The 15,534-nt window shown below is 32.0% G+C and overlaps 2 protein-coding genes across 2 annotated transcripts; both read right to left on the reverse strand.

The window, feature by feature from the left end:
• Positions 1–347: 347 nt before the first annotated feature.
• On the reverse strand, positions 348–9,600 carry Cep97 (centrosomal protein 97kDa). Its single transcript, XM_066406817.1, has 16 exons — positions 9,300–9,600; positions 8,533–8,684; positions 7,680–7,838; positions 7,515–7,616; positions 7,252–7,448; positions 6,916–6,999; positions 6,321–6,520; positions 6,195–6,263; positions 5,812–6,006; positions 5,459–5,756; positions 5,091–5,207; positions 4,288–4,443; positions 3,431–3,656; positions 3,229–3,366; positions 2,951–3,145; positions 348–2,146 (listed from the first exon to the last, which is right to left on the reverse strand). The coding sequence occupies exons 1-16, from the start codon at positions 9,301–9,303 to the stop codon at positions 2,054–2,056; spliced, it is 2,385 nt and encodes a 794-aa protein (XP_066262914.1). The 5' UTR covers positions 9,304–9,600; the 3' UTR covers positions 348–2,053.
• Positions 9,601–11,099: 1,499 nt separating this feature from the next.
• On the reverse strand, positions 11,100–15,144 carry LOC136420075 (putative lipid scramblase CLPTM1). Its single transcript, XM_066406835.1, has 3 exons — positions 14,919–15,144; positions 12,650–13,128; positions 11,100–12,407 (listed from the first exon to the last, which is right to left on the reverse strand). Exons 1-3 carry the CDS (start codon positions 15,000–15,002, stop codon positions 11,153–11,155), a joined length of 1,818 nt encoding a protein of 605 aa, XP_066262932.1. The 5' UTR covers positions 15,003–15,144; the 3' UTR covers positions 11,100–11,152.
• Positions 15,145–15,534: the final 390 nt, after the last annotated feature.

The raw sequence follows: 15,534 nt of genomic DNA on the forward strand, positions 1-15,534 counted from the left end.
TTAGTTCCTGAGATATTTGAGTTTAAAGTAATAAAGGTACTTAAACGATCTTTTTGATATATTTCAAGATTACTTTGAAAAATCGACCCAAAGTCAAAGTAAATGTTATTTTTATAACCAAATACATCTATTTTAAACAAAAAATTTGAAATCCCTTTCATAGGCCAATTCGCCATGCTTATCCTGCTGTACCCTTTAACTTTAAATTTCTTTTCCAATAGTTCAGCTGTTGCTTAGTTTATTTCTCGACACAAAATAGGGGGTTACATATCTCGTATGACTTGTCAGAGTTTACTTCCTCAACACGCTGTTGAATTAATACGAGATAAAACAAAAGGGCAATAAAATTTCAGTAAAACCATTTATTCAAGCTAAAAACAAACAATAAATATTAAGACTAGAGTCAGTTTGATAGTTTATTTAGTTAGAAAGAAAAATACTTTAAATATAGACTCAGGAGAAGATATCTTTTCGGTGAGTAATTTTTACGAAAGAATGGCTTTCTGCTTTATCCGATTGAGTAAAGTTCATAACTCAATCCCCATATACATATACATATATTTACGATGGTTTGTGATTAGTGAGATTAAAAATAATATTAAATTGTTACATAGTTTGAACTAGCTTAATGAACCTTATAAAAGTGTTACAAAAATTGTTGATGTGCATTTAATACTTCGCCTTATTAGTATAAAGTATCAGTGAAAGATTTGCTGCCAGTCTTAGTGCAAACACTTGTCAAATAAAAGGTATAACGGTAAATATTAACAAAATCGGGACATCGGATGTAGTAAGATACTTTCAAAACTTTTAAATTTAAATAAAAGTTGCCTAATTTATATCCAACAAATTGTTATGTTGCTTACTATGCAACAAGAAAATAATACACGTGTTATTCTCATTATCTTGCCAACATCAAATATTGGTTCATACACATGTATACTGAATAAAAATTTATATATGTATAGTTCATAGCACCTATAGGGGAACAGAGCAAAGTCGAATAATAGAAAATAATAAAAAATGGAATTTATTATTTTAAAAAACTAGCTCCATCTGCTATCTTTTTATTATATAATATTCAGATGTAAGGATGAAAGGATCGGATAGTAAGGGTTTGTATTTCGAAGTGACGATATGTAAATTATAATTAATTTGATCAGGCTGTGGTAAATTATGACTATATTACTTAAAGTAACAAACTGATTTTCTCTAGCATAGTGATATAGAAAATTAGAGTAATTGTTACGCAAACGTGTACTAACCTGAAGTAACCTGTTTTGAATTTAAATAAGGGTTAAGTGGAAAATATTAATTGAAGCAAACTGAAACGAAAGACATGAGTATCAAATCATTAGAGCTATTTTTTAACTTTTGCAGTAAGGCTATTGATACCAAAGAATTTTCTGCTTACGGAATTAAAATAGAAAAAAACTCAATAGAAACATTTTATTACACAAGTAATAAACTTTTCGTTTCATGGCAGCTACTCTACAAAACGTGTAAAAATAAGTAACTACACTTTTTTTACAGTATTTTAGGTAAAACCTAAAGCAAATTTTAAAACCAGATATGAATTTCTCATAAAATACTCTAAAACTTTCCTCATTTAATTGACTTTGTACCTCTTATGATAACCGAGGCAAACGTTCACGTAGAACCAATTTAAGACAGACTGTATACTTCTCTAAGAATAAAACTGATTTTTCAGATTTTTAAAACTTGTTTCTTTACTTTTTATGTATGATTAAATCATAGGTCTTCCACTTAGTCTAAAATTCCCCTACAAGTTTTTTCTATGGAAACAGTCCAAATCTGTAATTCTTACTATTTCCTATGTCCCCATGCTGTTTATTCTTTATTCAAATTTATATCTAAACATTAGCACCCACCATAGCCACAATTGCACATCTTAAATTATGCAGCTTCGAGGCAACACGAATAACAAACTATTAGAAGTAAATTCTCCGTCCACAACAACAATTATTGATTCTTTAATTTTAGAGTATTTCGAAACAACGTGTATTTTAATGATACCACAGCAAGTGAACCGCTACGTTTCCTCTATAGAAGCATCCCTGCCTTTATTTTCAACGTCTTCAATGGGAGAATCTTCTTTCGGTTCTAGTTCTGCCAATTGTGGTTCCTGTAGAATATTCTCAACTTATGAAAAAATACATTTACCATACAGGGTGATTCTCAACACAATCGACACAGAACAGCTGTATGTAGAGTACCTCCAAACCCGTTGTAAGTGTCCTAAGTAGACCGCTTTTTAATTCACGCAACTCTGTTCACATGATTTATGTTACAACCGTTACCAAAAATGCTGACTTTTTGCAGGCATCAAAGGGGTGCTTGCACTGATTCTATTAATAAACTGAGGTATCACTTACTATTAGAGGGTGTCCCATTAAGGGATTTTCCACCCACTCTATAGAACTGTTTCTTTAATGTCTAGTTAAGGAATGACAGCTATTAGATAAAAATTAACTTGCCGAAGAAGCGTGTTTTAAACTGAAATTAAAGCTTAGTAGTTGAGGTAAGAATACATATCTAAAACACCTCCACCATAAAAAAGGACATTGACTGATGGTTACGATTAAGTGTAAATTATTTTACGTACAATTTAGTAGGATATTGAAGAGAGTTCTTATTAAGCTTTTAGTTAAATAAAGATATCAATAAAACAAATACACTTGATTTCGAAATTTGGCTTTTCTAGATTAAGGCAATAGCATTTTTGAAATACAGAATTTTCTAATATTCTTTAGTGCATCTTTTGAAGCTAAACCGTAGGTATCAAAATTTTTTAAATTTAGAATTGACATGTTTTGAGGTCGTCTATATGTATCTGTTTTGTGCTTTTGTTTTGGATTTTGAAAATAGAAATAATATTTATATAAACGTAGGGCATAATTTAATGTCTTTGTAATTTCAATAACTTTACCTGTGTGTCAACATTTTCAGATACAGTTCGTATAACTCCATCCACCAATGTTCCGGCAAACTGATGCAGTTCTTTATTCGCTTGTCCAGTTTCGACATTCTCCTTTTTTCTTTGGCTCACTGGCAATGGCAAAGAAGAAGGTCGTGACTGCTGTAAATGCTGCTTTTGGAAAGGAAATATTTTTCCTGCCTCACCCTAAAAATAACACAGACTTCTTTCTAATGCGATATCGAAAGAAACAAAATTTAACCAGAATGTTTTCCCAAATGGCACCTTACCTGAGGCGTATGAACAGCAACGATTTCGGTCTGAGTAGCAATTCCATTCTCTGTTAATTGCTGCCCAATGACGGCGTTTTGATTAAATATAGACATCACCCGTAGGATGTCTTGCATGGAGTATTGAAGTTGTTGAATCTACGATTAACAGACATAATATAAAATATTAAAATGTATGACATGCGTTTAGAGTCTGTCAAACCTGCTCTTGCAGAACCGAACAGGTTTGAGCCAATTCTCGAACAACTTCGGAGTTATTTGGTGCCAAATTCGTCATGTTAAAACTGCATGAACTACCGTCAGGATTTATAGTTTGTAGCGATGAAATTTTTTTCCACAAAGCACTAATTGCCTCCGTCTGCAACATTTGAATTTTGCGTTCGCTCTCCAAAGCTGCTTTAGTGGTTTCCATATCAGAAGAGAGTTTTCTGTAGAATAAAACCGTCTTTTTACAAAACAACCTAAATTCTAAAGGCAGTGATAAAACAAAGTGTAATTTAACGGATATCCCGAAATGGAATAAAAATGGTGTGTAGAAGATACTACCACTGACTCCAGAGATTAAAATACGGCGATTTGTACCCGTAGAGTGTTAGCCATTGAATTCTGTAATGTAGTTCATTTTTCCTGCAATATATGGTTTAACAGTAAAAAACTACTTTAGTTATACGTTTTTTAACGGCCAATACATACAGTTTTTCTAAGGATTAATAGAATCAATAAAACTAAACTTGGATCACTTTTGGCAAAAACAATTGTTGGCTTAGTTTAGAAACTACAAGGGAAAAGTTAAAAAATGTAGAGTTTGACTTATTTTCATTTTTCTGGAAAGTGGTTAAGCTTAAGACCATTTTTAAAACAAGTAAATGTTTATCAAATTCTCTAAAGTATTACCTGTTTAACCGATTTTGAATCTATTATGATAACCGAAGTTTCCACACATGTAGAACCAGTTTGGAACATACTAAAAGACTAAATTACGAAAGACTCTATATTAAATAGTGTTCCGATCAGTCATTTGGATAGTCAACTCATAAATAAAAAAAATAAAATACTTACTGAATGTAACTGTTAGCGCGCTGATTCTGTAAGGCTCTGAACATCTCTTGAACATCTTTATCCTTATTTCTTGTATAATATCCACGCCACATTTTTTGAATATATATTGCAGCTGGAGTAACCTTCTCATTAATGTTTTCAAAGTCTTTTTGTATCCTAAAAAATATAATATACATCAAAAAAGTGTATTGTGAATCTAGTAACTTTAAATAGCATAGCAAGAGAAAACTGCAGGTATTGTAGAAGGAAATGAGAAACAATAGGTGTCATGCTTTATAGAGAGTGCCTTCATCAGAAGTTGCATAGATTCAAGTGGTAATGGGAATTATTAAAAATGTAAGATGTGCGATTCATAAAAAATGAACCCACAATTTAAATTAATAAATCACTAAAATCGGATAGTAGGCTAGGACTTATTTAACGTCAAAATTATGATATATTTTTAGTAACATTGACAGTTTTCCACCATTCTCTTAAATACATTTTGTATTTTAATAGTTTTTTCTCTAAAATCTAAAAAGAACAATCCACTAGATTTAAACTATCTCCACTATATGTTTACATTTTTCATAAAATCTTGGAAACCAAAAATAGTTTAACAACGCCTTTTATAGCATATCAAATCTTCAAAAATGGCAACTCTTCTCCTATTTAATTGTTTTTGCAATTCTTACCGTTTCAGAGATAACAATGGCGGGAACATATAATAAAACGCTCTGGATATTAATAATACGATGAATCAACCAACTAATTATTACGATCGAAACAAAACCAATATCTGAATTCACATATGAAACTTTTACCTTCGTTCCTCAGCTTTCAATTGAATTCTTTCCAGCTTCGAATCATATACTTCAGACTCATCTTCACTGCAGGGAGATTTAGCCCGCAAAATTGATGGTTTCTTATTCACTTCCCTTCTAAATCAATATTAAATCAATTAATCATTAGTATTTTATTTATGTTTGAATAGTGACAATTCAGTCAATTTTATTAATCATTTTTCTAAATACATGTCTTTGTAGCGCGAGACTGGTGCTTCAAACTATGTATATTAATTTAATATACTCCCTTAAGCTCATTTAACGTGAGAAAAGTAACAGCTAATAGTGATTAGATAGACTAAACTTATTTCTTAATATTAATTGAAATTTATGGGTAATTTTTATACCTCAAGTTGGAATCCACAATTTTCCTTTGCCTATTAGGAGATGGTGTTCCACGATCTTTTTTTCCACTTTCACTAATCTGTGACCTTGAGGTCGATGAAGACATCCTATTGAACTTAGGTGACCGAACAACTTCAGTTTGCTTTACTTTGGTAGGTGAACTGCTAGAAACCTGCGCCATTTGTGTTCTGTTAATTTTTTCAATTAAAGGCGGAGGTCTGTAATCGGGACTCATAAGACTCTCCGGTACTGGAACCATTTTAGTCACTGCCTGCAACGGACTGTTTATGGGCGCTGCATCTGAAAGTCATCAAACTTTTAAATATATTCGATTATTGTTTTGGGACAAAAATACCTCGAAGTCTGTCAGGTGTGGGGAAATTACTCAAAGACTCTGTCATATTTTTCGCAATACTCTGTCTCAATATTGAAGCGTCCAAACTTTGCGTCATTATGGAACTATTATCATTATCTCCGCTACCGGTTAAAATATTGTAACAACTCAGCGACATTCGATCGGGAGATTTAATGCGACTTGATGTTCGGGAAGCTATAAAAGTTAAAGGATGACCATAAAATTAATTAAACCATTGACCTGAACTCAATGCAGCATTTTCCAACTTTTGGCAAAAAATGGGAAAGTAAAAAAACATAATCTACTATTTTCCAATGTTCGTATAAATTCTCAAATTTTCACCCGTATTTTCAGAATATCAGAGTGTTTACATTACTACTCACAATTTAATCTAGGCGAATTCCTATTTTGCTGCATTCTCTTTTTGCTGGCAGGGGATGGTTGTGGAGAAGCTATTCAAATATCATCAAAAAAGTAAAACACAACATTCTTGATAATAAGTAGCTTACAGTTAGAAGACTGTTCCCTTAGCTGTTGTTGATGATGCTGAGCCTTGCTTAGAATTAATCGTAACTTTCTGTCCTCTTCAGTTTCCAGCGTCTCTCCTGTTAAAGGACAGACAGTGGCCAAGTAGTTGGCAAGCTCCCTTTGGTCACCAATTCTAAAATTTCTTCCCCTGCCTTGAGAATATAACCATTCTGCCCTTAAACTAGAGAAATTTGGAATGAAAATGAACTTATTTTAAAGCTGTCATAATATGTTAGTAACGAGACACGGGGTAAATCTCTAAAGTAATGAGAGTATACATTTTGATGAATTACTATTTTTGATTTTGTTAAGTATTTATTTCAGCATTGATGAGTGATAGGTAGAACATCTTCAAAGACTAGACTCTGCGGAGATGATGTATTATAACTGTCAATATTTCCTTAGGGAAATGTTTGATCCCGAGCCACAGGCCAAGGACACAAATCCACTTTGAGGTAATCTGACTAACTCACGTGTTGGCCCACCTGGTACATAACTTGGAATATGTATTTTTTTAACCTAACTAAAAACCTTCTGGACTACTCTCATTACTTCTCAGATAACCCATGATAATACCTTTCAATGGCATCCACAACATAGTCATCAATGACATTAACATTTAAGCACCAGTTTATGACAAAGGGTCTATAGTCAAAACCTCTGTATGTTAATTAAGGAGCCGTATTTAATGTTAAAAGTTGTGGTTGAATAATTTTCTTCCATTTACTTATTAACAACGTATCAAGTAGAAATGAATGTTACAATTTTATAAACTTTCAAAATAATCTCAAATTTCCATTATAAATGAACAGAAGAAAGCAAACTAGTAAAAGTCTGATCTAAGGCCAGAACTTTTGTTAGTTTGATAACTCACTCTATCTAAAAATGTCTAAAAAAACCTATAAAGGATACATGTTACTGCCAGTCATATTAACGCAGGGATTATTAGCAATTGATATTTTGGTTAAATTGACTAGGTGTCCAAGCCTAGAAATTTCATTTAAATCCCCAATATTATTATTAGCTAGGGTTAGTGTTGTTAGACTTGCTGGCAAGAAGCGGTCACATTGTCCTAAATGATTTATTTTATTCTTATGTAAAAACAAATTCTGAAATAAAAGATTAGTTCCAAGTTAGCAGTGAAAAGCATGAATAATGATCATCACTAAATTTACCTTTAAAATTTTTAGAAATGAAAGATCGCTGACGTGTGTAATGCTGTTCTCTGATAAATCCAAATGTTCTAAGTTGATGTTAGTATTTAAATGCTCAATGGTCTGCAAAGACGACAAAAACAATCTTACTAAACATGATGTTAACGAAAATTAAACAATTAAGACCTTAACGCTGTTGCCCGACAGACAAAGCCATTTAAGCCCAATAAGCTCCTTTAGCCCTTCAATCATGAGAATTCCATTGTTGCTGAGGTTTAAAGTGTGCAAGTTGTGAAGCCGGCAGACTCCATACATACGCAAGAGTTGATTACGACAAACAGAGAGCTGAAGAAAAAAATAACAGTTTAGTCGTAACTAATTTAAAAAATCAAATTGACATATAAATACTGGAACTTCCTTACGACTTTTACTGAAATTTTTGTATTTATGAAAATTTATTTCAAGAAAAACGAGTTAATTAAAATAGTCAACTGGATATTTTAAAAATAATTTTTAATCCATTGCATATCTACCAGTATTTTTCAAAAAAACAATAACGTTTTTAGAGGTAATTTTCCACATAACAATAAGATCGCCATGATTGCAAAAAACAAGCCATTTGAGAAATGCATACATTGTGTAAAAAGATTATGCAGTAGAAGACGAGTGCAGCGAAGTTTCCAAGTGAGTTTCAAACATTGTTTGTTAAAATTTTGATGTACTGTGTACAAATATTGAAAAACACTAATGGTAGATCAATGTGGAAAAGTATTTTAATATGAAATTGCCCACAAGAAATTGCTGGAAATAACTTTTAACTCCCTAAATTTATTTCTTGATGACACAAGTTGGGATATATAGAAAAAAGCATAATTATCTTCTTAAATTCCAAAGCAAAAATATGTTTTATAATGAAATAGTTTCTGATTTTAAAGCAAACACATATCAGCTTACAAATCTTACAAATGTAAGAGGAAATACCTTTTATTATACCATTTGATTTTTTTAAATATGATAAATAATATACTTAGATACTTACCTTTTCCAATTTCACAAATGAGTCAATATTATCTAGTCTTTGAAGTTCATTATCATCAAGCACCAATTCAGTGACTTGACACTCATTGGGTGTACATTTATTCAGCTTCCTAATTTTTGTATTTGACAAATCCAAAAACTCCTCTCCTTTCCCTAAAACAACAATATATTTCATATACACTGAATATGTCTTTGCTAAATCTGCCTAACATATAATTATAAGATTATTTGAACTCAATAAAGTGGCAATCAAAATTGAATTGATACTTTAAAAATATAGCTACTGTTCACACTATAAGGTAAAGATGTACCTTTTTACAACACACTGTATTCATTTTTTTAAATTAAAATGTGCTGCAAGAGAAAATATTGATTACAAAATTGTTGTTTATACTACAGTTTCTTAGGAAAGCTCTGCCATGACTCAACAGCCATAATATAGACTCAATAATACTTTTCAATGTCAATAATTATCTTTCCTACCCCTACCTAAAAAATCACATGAATGTAAAATACTTGGGCAAAATTTTATAATGGCCCCTATATTACAGCAGTGCTTTCCTTGGGAAACTATCAGGCCAATCGAGCAAAAGACTGCTGCAATATGGTATTTATCAACAGCTGTTAAAGGATACACCAGACAGTGTAAAAATGACCAAGATATAACAGCAGTACTACCTGGTTGGTATTGAACTAATCTTCTCGCTTGAATAGCCCTTATTGTTTACTCATTAATAGCCTTGTTAAATAAGTATAGGTATTGTTTACCCATGAGTGTATGTAGGTATCCTCACGATTCTCCACTTCCTCCAGTAGGTACTCCACTTCAGTTAATCAAATATTGGACAGGACAATAGTAGTAATGCAAACAATTATTAGTATTATAGGACAGTAGTAAAATATATAAAAATTGTATTCAATTTAAAGAAAAATGTAACAAATGATAAGGTAAACGGAAACGTACGCTGAAAATGTAGGCACAAAAAATGTATTTTGAAGATCCTAAAATTAAACTTTTTTGACTTATTTACTCCTTTTAATGGTATGAAGTTCCCATCCGCCTCCAGCGTCCGATTTTCTGAACGATTCAGTATACGGTCAGCTGATGGGCGGCATTGCCAAGTCGTCCCATTGTTATTATGTAGTATGTATTTATATAGGGTGTTAAGTATATACACAAATTTTAAAGGGTCAAATATTGAACAATTTTAAGATAAAAAGCTGAAGTCAACAATTGTTAATAATACGAATATTTTTTTATTCAAAAATTATATACATTTAAAATTAAATTAAAATAAAAAATAAAAAATAAAAAGAAAAAATTAATTAAAAATTAAAAAAAATTATAACTATTTAAATTCAGGTAAATCACAGTGTGCAGCGTCCTCTATCGGTAAACAAAAAACTGAGTAACTATTTAAGTCTACCATCAACTGCACCGATATGTAAAATGTTGTCAGAATTTCGCTGTATTCTCCATAAATATAATCAAGAAATTAAATTAATGTTTTAATTTGAATACCCTATATCTCTAGAATGCAACTGTTGCAGACCCATGTAAATATGATCATATTCGATTGTAGCTTAGTAATTAAACCATGTGACAAACTGTTATTTTCAAAGGTTTTCGTCATGGGTACTTACTATATATATATATATAACTTCACTGTCCGCTTGGGCTTATAGACCTTCAGAGCTGCGTAATGAATACTTAAACATCTAGCAATTGCTCATACATGTGTTACACACTCCTAAAACATTCGATTTATGCTGTATTTTATTCAACTTTTATTTAATGCATATGTCTATTTTACTGTTGCTATCTGGTTCATCATTTAACCAGTTTTTCTTTTGTATTTTTTCGAACTATTGATCTAACCCTGTATTTACTTGTAGGCACATGGATGCGTTTGGCAGAACGTGAAGAATTTTATATTGATTCTTTTTTAACCCCCTTTTTCCAGTGTTTGAAAGAGCTTCTAGTTCTATATTTCACGTGGCCGTCCATATTTTCTTTTTCAAGTTCTCTAACTGTTAGAAATATTATATATTTTTATTATTTATTTAAATCATACGGCACCACCCTGGAACACAGATCTTAAATTTACATTTTGTTAGATTTCCTATGGGAAATCTGGAGAAAAAACCTTAATGAGTATCTCTTTATCTAATTTAAATTTAAAGATTTTTGGTTAATAGCAGTCCACATAATCGACGATTTAATTGATTTTTCTGGACAATAACTGTTTAAACTATTTAAAATTTCCAGAACATTTCTCAGAAAAATATGAATAATTGGAAACAAAAAAATAAGTAGTAGATCAAGCATTAGGCACTTCTCAATATCTGTTTACCTCATGTCCAATGATTCCAGACTTCGAAAAGCTAACATGACAGTAAAACATCAAAAGAGAGTTTAGTACACAACGGTAATACCCCCTTTCCCCCAAGATATCATCCTTATTTTTTTATTCAATCGCGAAATTTTCTATTTGAGACTGCGTAAGTACTCGCCAATCTGCGTGAAAATTCAACTGGAAATGTGATAAAATACAAAAGACGTTAAAATAATCAACAATTATCTATTTATACGTAATTAATGTAAAATAAATATAAAAATATTACTGGTCTTTCTTATTCTCAATGGCAGGAACGGCTTCTCCATTGCTGTCGACGGGCTTCTGTTCCTTGCTTTCGACAACCTTCTGTTCTTCCTGCTCAGCGGAATAGCCAAACTCATTTCTACGGGTTTTATCTACCGGATACATCCATTTTTGGTACAAAAATATCAGGAATATAATGTCGTCTCGGAAGCAACCTAGCCGATACATGGTAGGCATTTTGATCACGAATGCAAACATATCGTCTATAAAGGTATTGAGGAACTTGTAAGTTAACATCCTCCACGGCAAGTGCGCCACTGATTTTAGTTTGTAATTTATAAATAATTGAGGGGTCATCATTATAAACCCAAATGTTAACAAGTACCCATAAAGGATGTCCAAGACAAATGAATACCAACCCTTATGCTCCAGATAGAGTAAAGCGTAAACACAGTATCCGGCGAACAATGGGAAACATAACCATGAGAGGTATTTAAAAGCAAGTTCGTCGTATTGCTTGGTACTTGATTCCACATAAGACCCCTTATCTGTAAATTTAATTTTTCCATTTTCAAATTTTACGTCTACAACCTTTAATATTTTCCACAGTTCAATGCCTAATCCTACGAAACAAGACAGCTTCACCATGACGTTCGTTTCATTGTCCAATATATAAAGCAAAACAACAACACTTTGAAAAACGCCGAAAAAAACAGATCGAACTGACAAGCCTTCGAGTGAATTTCTATTATTCCAGAACTGAATGTCATTTTTAAAGGCCAAGATTTCAAAAATCGAATGTAAGAGAGACACGGCAATTGTTACACCCAACAAATAGGGATTGGTATCCAAGAGGGTTTCTTTAATGGTATCTTGCTCCTCATCTGTGTTTCCATTTTCACCGCTATCCCACATATTAAACATACTATTCTTCATAGCTTGGGCGGCATACAACTGCCATTTAAACAAGCTTAAAGGCTGGAATGTCACTTTAAGTGAGTAAGTCTCGTTCAAGGGCTTATAATCTCGCGCCATGTTCCAATAATCATTGGGGTACACTATAGGTTTGTAATGTTTGAAATCATCTGTAAACTTAATGTACTGATCAAGAGGTGCTGGTACAGCTCCAAAAGTCCAGACTGATTGGTCTGTTATAAGGTTGATAGTAAAGTTAGGGTGCCAATGGGATATTATTTTTCCATCTTCAACAGGTGCCTGTTCAGTTTCCCCAGTCAACAGATTTTTGGTTTTACTGGCTTGAAGTTTTTTAAACCTGAAAAAAACATGAATGTAAAGTTATTGTCTAAGACCATAAATTATGTAATTCGATAATACTAGAAAAATGTTATTTATTGAGTTTCCATTAAAATGACATTTAAATATTAACAGAACTCTATGGTTTAGTTTTTTTGAGTCATGGCTGAAGCCGAGTACTTCTCCTTAATGTTAAACTATAATGAAGCTTAAAAGACTCCCATAAAAATACACAGGTGTCAAAAAACAAAACAAACTTGCCTATTAAGCTGCTTAACTGCATAGGCCGTTTGGTCTATATCATAATTTTTGGCTTTTGGATCGGGACTATTTCCTAATCTTGTGATAAAGGTATGAAAATATAGAGAACCATTATTTTTCATATTCTCTGTAATGAAGACATCCTTCTCAATCTCAAAGATTCCATCTTTATTGAATCCAGCTGTCCAATCACCATACACTATATTCTCTTTAATCCAAAACAAATTAGAATGGTGAAAGTTGTCAAGAACGTCCGATTCTGTGAGGTAAACATAAAGTGTTAATGGTGTGCCTTCAGGGAAAATATTCCTGGCTTGTATAGCCGGCCCCGATTGGCCATTATTATTTAGAGGCTGAGGTTTTGGTGCTCTAAAGAAGGAAGATACTGCATAAATAATCAAGCCCCTGACTAAAAGGGATTTAGCAATCGACAGAAAATATTCCATTCTTGTTGGTTGCCTTTGAGGTTGTCCATTTTGCTGAAAGTGAATAAAAAATGTCCACATAAGCATTATGTTGGAATGCATATTTTTGTTAAATACATACAGGGTCATTCAAATTCGACGTTTCACCCATTTATATGAAATCATTTGAGTACCTTACCCTAAACGAAAATAAATTTACGTCTCTAAGGGTATAAATTTGACAATGACGCATGAACGCAATCTGCCATTTATCAGAGTATTGCTCGAAGTATGTGAGTAGCCTCTTTCAAAAATTTAACCCCAAAAACAATGACTGAACCTGAACTGTAATATAAATAAGAATAGATGTTGGGCACAAATATAATAGACTGATACTGTAATTATTTACCAATGGAACTGAATACTACCCTGTCTTGTTGATTTTGGGTTTAATAAAACATACAATGTGGACCATTGTGATTGGCCATGGTAGTAATAATTAAATTGTTTGATAATTTAATTACCTTTTGTATTATGCATAATTGTAGAAAAAGTATAGGATTCTGCTTCTCAAAAATGATTTTTTGTAACTCAAAACAAATTCAGAATATTCAATTTAAGATTATTCTACAAAATTTTATTAAAAGACTATGTTCATGCTTTGCATATATGGAGTGTTTCATAACACTGCATCATTATTCAAGCAAATGTCTCTATGCATGAATTTTAGTATTAAATATCACCCTGCTATCATATAAGGCAGATAACTTAGCTAATATGTATATATGCATGCCTTGAAGATCTGTCAGTCCCTGCATTAATTAAACCTTTACGATAAGTAAGCTACAATTTTAAGGCATTGATTAAGCAATGATACTATTTACTATCAAACATATCCCCATTAATAGCTAAAAGATTTAATTTAGCCAAGGCATACTTCTGATATTGAAACACCCAATTGATATCTTTTATAATGACTATCCTTTATTTAATGTACTGAAAGGTGGATTTCTAGTGAGAGTAATAAGAAACATTTAAGTGTTGTTAGTTTTTGAAAATAATGAGAAATGAAGCCATAAAATAATAGTGAAATCTAATTTTTTTTTAATATTTGTGGAAATACAATTTCTTTTTAACAAATTATTCAACAAAATTATTTTATTAGTAAACAAGTTTGCCTCAATTTAATTAACTTTCTGTATTAAATGGTTACAAACATAGTAATGCAAGCAGATCAAATTAGTAACTCTGTATGTCTGCAATATCTGTGTTTCATCAAATGTGCTACATATCATTATCCCTGTTTAAGGCCGATAATTTTTTATATTTCTGTTAAATTTGTAGTCGTAAACTAAGTTTTTTCCCAGAATTTTGTTGCACAGTGTGACCACACAAGTGGCAATAAAGACAACTTAATTTCTTAGTTAAGCTGTCTCCTCTGTTAAGGACTTTGAATTTACAAACACTATGTTCTGTACATACATTTTATTTTGTCAAATGTGTGAAACTTAGATGTTTTGAAAATTTTTAATCAGAATAACAATAAGAAGACAACGAAAAATGAGCAGAACATGTATACCCACATGGTATGCAGAATATAGGTAAATTCATTTTTTTGTCAAAGGAACGAGTCACAATCACGTGATAATAAAGCTCATTGTAATTAATTTTCTCTTAAATTGTAGATCGGAACATAGGTGGTTTTTAGTTTAAATAGTTAACAAATCTAGATGTTAAATTGTAGATTGTAAACGAGCATAAACCCACCATTACTGCCTGAATAAAATTAAGTTTGATAAAATTTTGATCTTTGCCAACACCAAAACTTAAAACTAGGAATAAATCGGGTATGAACCTTGACTTACATTTTGGTTTCCAGCATTATCCACGGCTGGCGTTGGATTGGCCAAATCACCGCTCGGGTTATTGGAGCTGCCAGGGTCACTCATGATTTTCTAAATAATTCCCGATATCTTAACGTCGGGTTTTAATTCAAAACTTCTTAAACCATTACAAGTATTACGACTATCACTAATGACTACTTCTTTAAAATTGGTTGATTGGTGAGTTAGGCTTCAGTTCGGCTGCCCGCCGCCTGCCTTTGACTAATCGTTTTTACGCGTTTGACAAAATGAATGACAGTTCACTTGTCATTCGAGCATTTATCTTTGTTGCAAGCGCTTCTGATTATGGTTAACGTTACTGAAACTTGCCTTTATGAGACTATGCCCATCTTTTCTCTATTCGGAGCATTACTAACTCTGTAACCTCGTAACAGCGGTGAACCGTATAGATAGGCCGTACGTCTGTTTTTAAAGTTAACATCTTCGTACTGACTGTTGGTGACGTTTTCCGACAACCGAAAAAGATAAACTATACAAAATCTCAATTACAAAACAGAGACAGATATAATGACCAAAAATATACTTTAAAAATTACGTCATTAAAAACCTAATAATTATTGACAATAGATAACAGATG

This window comes from Euwallacea similis, chromosome 3 (genome assembly GCF_039881205.1).
Source record: "Euwallacea similis isolate ESF13 chromosome 3, ESF131.1, whole genome shotgun sequence".
In the NCBI taxonomy this organism is placed as follows: Eukaryota; Metazoa; Arthropoda; class Insecta; order Coleoptera; family Curculionidae; genus Euwallacea; species Euwallacea similis.